The 7,124-nt window shown below is 35.1% G+C and overlaps 1 protein-coding gene across 1 annotated transcript; it reads left to right on the top strand.

Moving 5' to 3' along the window:
* The first annotated feature begins 630 nt into the window (after positions 1 to 630).
* On the top strand, positions 631 to 1,380 carry LOC107823470 (pumilio homolog 23-like). Its single transcript, XM_016650111.2, has 2 exons — positions 631 to 926; positions 1,024 to 1,380. The coding sequence occupies exons 1-2, from the start codon at positions 784 to 786 to the stop codon at positions 1,355 to 1,357; spliced, it is 477 nt and encodes a 158-aa protein (XP_016505597.1). The 5' UTR covers positions 631 to 783; the 3' UTR covers positions 1,358 to 1,380.
* Positions 1,381 to 7,124: the final 5,744 nt, after the last annotated feature.

Consider the following 7,124-nt stretch of genomic DNA (forward strand, 5'->3'; position numbering starts at 1 on the left):
CATTGAAAAATGTAGTTCTTTTTGTTGCTTTAAGCCCTGCCTATGCTAAATAAGGGTGTTGTTTCAGTGTTATTTTTGCTGTATTTAGTTGTTTATATCACCTAGTTTAAGAAGGTTACAACAGTGTAATCAAAGGCGAAAAGCACAAAAACACTCTAAGGCTTGTTGGGGCTTTAAGGGCAAGTAAAGTGTGGGCTTTAATGAAGAAACGCGCAAATGGAGAAAAATACAAATATTTAGGCGTAGTCCAAGACTAATAATTATAAGTATGAATACAAATATATGGACAAAAAATTAAAAAAAAATATGATAAAGTGAAATATCAATTGAAAAAATTATCACCTTGAGATGTTTTTAGTGAAAATACCTAAATATGTTTCTTTGAAGGTTATAAAGACGCTGCTTTTCTTTTAGAATTTTTGAATAATTTATAAACATTTGCTTAGGTATGCTGTTGAATTTTATGTTTACAATAGGCAAGCATTGCAGTGAAAAAACCCATGGTTTCTGTAGGTCTGCAAGCTTTAATTTTGAGAAAACATAAAGCCTGTGATTTGATAGAGTAGTAAACTGCTTACAAACAAACAAACAACATCAACCCAGTGGAATCTCACAGGTGGATAGTGTGTACGCAGATTTTACCCCTACTCCGAGGCGTATGGAGGTTGTTTCCGATAAACCCTCGGCTAAAGAAATGAATAGAGACAGTGGCGCAGTAATATCAGAGAGCAGTCAACTGTTTGGGAGGATAAAACGAATAATCAGGAAGAAAGGAAAAGAAGAATGGGCCGAAAGACATCAAAAAAGCATGCTGGAGTCGATGCTGATAGTACTGTTGAAAGTGTATCTGGAGGGAACACCTATGGCAATGATAGATCTCGTAAGCCCGACAAGACAGCCCCTGTTCCACAAACATCATTTCTCAGGTTCTCATCGCATATTCGTCATTTCCAATTTTATTAGATGAACTAATTGACATATTGCAATCTGATGCATTCACACCTTGCTAATATTCTTGTGTAGACAGCAGATTGATCCCGAGACTGCAAAATACTTCGCTGAGATTGCTAATTCCCTTGAAGGTACAGAAATTGACCCACAGGAGTGGTCTGTCATTTGTGGAAATGCATTGGAAGAAACCAGAGGGAAAGAAGCAGAACTTGCAACTGATTATATAATAAGCGATACTTTGCAAACTCTAGTTGAAGGCTGTTCCTTGGATCACCTTTGTATTTTCCTTCAGAGATGTGCCAAGAATATCTCTCATATTGCAGCTGATAGATCAGGCTTTCATGTGGTCGAAACGGCTTTAAATCTCTACCTTATCACCTTCAGGAAAGTGAGAATCATTCTCTGATTGAACAGGCTTTGACTAAAACTATTAAGGTATGAAACAGTGTCATCGTCATTGTTTATAATGATTAAATGTTTTCCTATTGCCTACTTTGCATTACAACATGCTATTCGCTTGCATAATCCTTTTCTGTTCTTGTGGTTCTACGTTAAACCCCATTTTGAAATCTGCTATAAGATTTAAGATTGGGAAATGTCATAGTGGATCAGAATAAAAGGTGGATGATAATTTCTTGGGTATACGTGATCCATGTTTTTTACTTGATTGTTCATTGGCTCTTTTACTTTTCTATGTCAGGCAATTATTGTCAATCCTGTCGATATAATGTGCAACTGCCATGGATCTCATGTGCTTCGAAGTATTCTTTGCCTACTTAAAAGGGTGCCTTTAGAAGAGTTCCATTCCACCAAGTCATCAGCTTGAATCTCCAGGTGCCTCAAGCAAAAGACAACGGCTCACCGCGGTTTCAGCAAATATTTCCTAGTTTGCTTAAAAATTTCGTATCAGAGATGTTAAATGCTGCCAACGAAGACATTTCAAAACTTCAAACTAATCAATACAGCAGTTTAGTTCTGCAGGTATACAATTTATGTTCCCAGGCTCCATTGTCACATCAGTCTTTTTGCTGACAGTATGTAAATGTTCAAAAGATCATAAAGACCACTATGGAAATTGGAAACACTAGTAATACATGCTTGTGTTCCAACTAATGATTTATCTTTTATAAGGTCACTAGTTTGAACCACAACTGTGGAATTACATATCAACGAGCAATGATTGATTTTATTCTCATATTTGCAGACTGCTTAATATTATTGGCCGGAAATGAACAGGAATTGTTGCATTTAATTCGAGTTCTTCTTGTGTATGTGTCCCTTTTTCATTCTTCTTTTGAATTTATTTTTGTGATGTACATTTATGCCTATGCCACATATTCACCTCTTTCCGACATTCCCTGCCTTTTACATTACTTTGTTTATAGTCTTTAGCTTTAGTCTGACATCTGATGTGGATCTATCTAGTTTGTTTGCATATTTTCTATTATTTCAAAAGCCAGTGTGTAGTTATTGTGTATGCTATGTTCTATCTACTGAAGTGTTGTTTAAGCTGTCAGCATGTTTATAATCCTTTTTATATGCTACAGGAACTCATACAGATCTATGTTACTAGTATCACATCTTTGGAAGAACATCATGTTCTTGCGGCATCGAAAGATCCTAGTGGTTCACGGGTCATTGAATCTTTCCGCAACTCGAATATATCGGCAAAGCAAAAATGGAAGTTAGTTGCCAAGTATTTATTACAGTCGATGTTTGTTACTCCATTTACAGTTGATATTATTGATTTGCTAATAATGATGATCTGTAACCTGAAGGCTTCGAGGACATTTTGGTGAGCTCTCAGTGCACCCATTTGGTTCATTTACAGTTGAAAAGTGTTTCACTGCTAGTAACTTGTCCCTGAGAGAAACAATACTGTCGGAAATGCTACCTCTCCAATCAGAGCTATCCAAGACCAAGCAGGGACCTTACTTACTGAGGAAACTCGATATTGACGGGTAAGCTATAGGCTTTTCTTTTCCATCTTCACGGCTTCACCCCTTTGCCACTATCTAATGTAGCTTAACGATGGAAGTTCACAGTGCTCTGTGGCTGAGAGCACCATTTCTTTTCCGATCAAGGATCTGTTGTGTCATAACTCTTATTGTCTATGCATCTTGATCCTGTTCGTTGTCACAAAGTTAAAAGGGCTAGGTACATTAAGATTATTGTTTCTTCTCATCCTAGCATGACTGCATGTAATTGTTAGCTAAACAGAGATGGAACACTTGATTGAATTATCAATCAATGTAGTCAGAGAAGCAGAATAACAGTTAGAAGAAGCAGAGGAACAGATATGAAGAAGTAGAGAGTCAGACGACAGAGAGAGAAATAGTGGAGAGTATTATTATTTTCTTTCAAAGTGTATTCTTTACAATGTGATGTTATGTATATATATATATATAACAATTCTTTAAGCCTCATCTAACTAACTCTTAATCCTAACTTAAGAGTTAGGATTAAGACTATTCTGCCAATTTTAACTAACTTATAATAACCTTTCCATACAAAGACTATTCTGCCCTCACTTTATTTAACACTCCCCCTCAAGCTAGGTGGTGGAAAGATATTAAACATCCCTAGCTTGGACTTCAAATATTCATGCTGAACTTTAGTTAAACCTTTTGTAAGAATATCCGTTGGTTGCTCTGTTGTAGAGATATACTTTGTAGCAATAAGACCCTGTTGGATTTTTTCTCTCACAAAATAACAATCTATTTCAATGTGTTTAGTCCTTTCATGATAGATAGGATTAGCAGTTATTTGAATGGCTGCTTTGCTATCACTGTGAATATCAATAGGCAATTTAATCTGAACTTCAATCTCTTTTAGCATGCCATGAAGCCAAATTAGCTCAGCAATAGTTGTTGCTAAACTTCTATACTCAGCTTCTGCAGAGCTTCGAGATATAATAGCTTGTTTTTTTGATTTCGAGGAGACCAAAAAATCACCAACTTTAATAAAAAAAACCCTATAACTGATTTTCTTGTCAATGGATATGCAACCCAGTCTGCATCACAAAATGCAGTAATTGTATTGATCTGATTGCTGGACAATAGGATTCCTTGACCAGGTTGATTCTTTATATACTTGACAATTCTCAAGGAAGCTTCCATATGAGATTTTTTTGGTTGCTATAGAAACTGACTTAGTGTCTGAACTTCAAATGCAATATCTGGTCTTGTTACTGTTAAGTAGAGAAGTTTTCCTATCAACCTTTGATATGATGCTTGATCAACCAGTAGATCATTGTCTGCTAATTTTCCTATTTGATCAGTATATTCATCATACTGTTTAGAAGTAAGCTTCACATTGCTATCAATTGGAGTTACTGTTGGTTTTGCTGCAGCAAGTCCAGCTTCTGAAATTAACTCTAAAGCATATTTTCGTTGATGCATTACAATACCTTCTTGTGACCTAGCAAAATCAATTCCGAAGAAAAACTTTAGCTCTCCCAGATCTTTCATCTTGAAAGTATTCTATAATGATAATTTTGTCTCTTCAATAAGTTCTAGGCTATCTCCTGTGATTAGTAGATCATATATATAGACTAATACAATAACAATCTCTCCAGTGGTCCTTTTGATAAATAATGAATGATCAAACTGACTTTGTTTGAAATTGAACTTCTGAAGAGCCTCACATAGCTTTGTATTCCATTATCTAGGAGTCTGTTTAAGTCCATATAGGGATTTAATAAGCCTGCATACTTTATTCTCCCCCTGGCTTCTAAATCCCTGAGGTAACTCCATATATATTTCATCAAGTAAATCTCCTTGAAGAAAGGTATTGTATACATCCATTTGATGTATACACCATTTCTTTGAAGCTGTAGTGCTTAGCACAGTTCTTACTGTAACCATTTTTACTACTGGTAAAAGTGTTTCTTGATAATCAATTCCTTCAGTTTGACTATATCCTTTAGCTACTAGCCTAGCTTTAAACCTCTCAATATCACCTGAAGCCTTATATTTAATTTTGTAAATCCACTTACATCCAATAGGCCTCTTACCTTCTGGTAGTATTACAATATCCCATGTGTGGTTGTTTTCCAGTGCTTTTATTTCTTCATTCATAGCATCTACCCACTTAGGATCTTGAACAGCTTAAGAGTAACTAGTAGGTTAGTGATTGAGGAGGTTGCTGCAACATATGCTTGATACTTAGGAGATATTCTGTCATAGCTGATGTACTTATCTAAGGCATAGGGAACATCTTGATGGATATTTAGAGATACAAAGTCTTTCATCCATACGGGAGGTTGTTTTCCTCTGCATGATTTTCTAAGTTGATGTTGCATTTGTCTTTGAGTTTCTATAGATGCTTGAGATGTCTCAACATGCTGCTGATGTTCTGCCGATATTTGATTATATCCTCCTTGATTACCAGAGCTATGAGCCTCTGAATAGTTATGGTTTGTTGGCATATCTGAACTATTTTCAACTTCCATATTATGATGAGTGTGAAACTGTACCCTTTCCACTTCATTTGAAGAGCCATTGTTTGTAGTACCTACTATTCTCATTTCAAATAGAGATTCACAATTGTCATATAAAATTTCTGATTTTGTGGTATTATCCACAAACACAGGTTTTGAAATACTAACTTTACTTGCAAACATGAATGTGTCTTCTCTAAATATGACATCTCTACCAACAAAGAAAGTTTGATTAGCTAAATTATATAGTATATAACCTTTTTTGATTTTCTAAATAACTCATGTGAACTGATGGTCTTGACCTAAGCATTAACTTGTCTTGTTCTTGAACAATTTCAGCAAAACATAAGCACCCTAGTACCCTAAGATGATGAATGGCAGGTTTCATTTTATACAGTTTTTCAAAAGGAGACATATTCCCAATGACTGAACTAGGCATTCTGTTTATTAGATATATTGTTGCTAACACACAACATCCCCAGAATTTAATAGGGATTTGAGCTTGAAATCTCATAGCTCTTGTGACCTCTAATATATGTCCATGTTTCCTCTTAGAAACTCTACTTTGCTGAGGAGTATAGACACAAGTTCTTTAGTGAATAACCCCTAAGTCTTTGAATAAAGATTCACACATAGAGTTTACAAACTCTGTTCCATTATTAGTTCTGACTATTTTTACTGTTTTTTCAAATTGAGTTTTGGCATATTTAAGAAAATTCTAAATCAATACACAAACATCAGATTTTTGTTACAGTAGAAATATCCATGTCATTCTTGAATAGTCATCTACAATAGTCGGAAAGTATCTATTTCCATCCCATGTAGGCACTTTATATGGTCCCCACAAATCTATATGTATTAGATCAAAATAATCTTTACTCTGAATACTACTTGTAGGAAATGGTAACCTAGTTCGTTTAGCACAAGGACACACTGTGCATTTGTTTATTCTATCTTTGATGGTTTCTAAATCTGCTTGAACCAATCTTTTTTATACTTGAGTAGATACATGCCTCAATCTTCTATGCCACAAGTCTATATCTATATTTCCAGCTTCAATTGTCTCATTACTTCTTGTAGTTAATGTCTTCAATTTCTCTTTTTCTCTTGAGTCAGTGTATAGAAGATAAAGTCCACCATCCTCTTTACCAATCTCCTTCACCTTCCCACTGAAGAGTTCCTGAAACACACAGAAATCAGGAAAGAAAGTAGATGAGCATTGTAACTCCTTAGTTAGTTTTGAAACTGATAAGAGACTATATTTAAATTGTGGAACATAAAATACATTTGTTATTAAGCTATCTTCTAAAATTGAGTTGGACCCTATATGTGAAACTACTGTAACATCTCCATTAGGTAGCAGATTTTTTTTAGCATTTTCTGTTTCTGTAATTGTTTTTTCCTTTAGAAGATTTATGTCTGAGACTACATGGTTTGTAGCACCTGTATCTATAATCCATTGTTTAATGTAATTAGTGACAAGTAAGGCTGCTTCCATACTTGCTGCATTTGCTAAAAATGCAGAATCATTAGATGCAGTCTTGTTCAACAGTTGAAGAATTTGTTCATACTGATTTTTAGTAAGTGCATAATTTGCCAACTGACTCATAGGATTGTCATTGTTCATGTTGTTTGTACTAACTTCAGTACTTGCGTTGTTTCCATAGCTGAATGTGGATTCTTGTTGACTCTCTCGATTACCTGAATTATGCCCAGTATTGGTTCTTTTCCC

Source organism: Nicotiana tabacum, chromosome 20 (genome assembly GCF_000715075.1).
Source record: "Nicotiana tabacum cultivar K326 chromosome 20, ASM71507v2, whole genome shotgun sequence".
NCBI lineage: Eukaryota > Viridiplantae > Streptophyta > Magnoliopsida > Solanales > Solanaceae > Nicotiana > Nicotiana tabacum.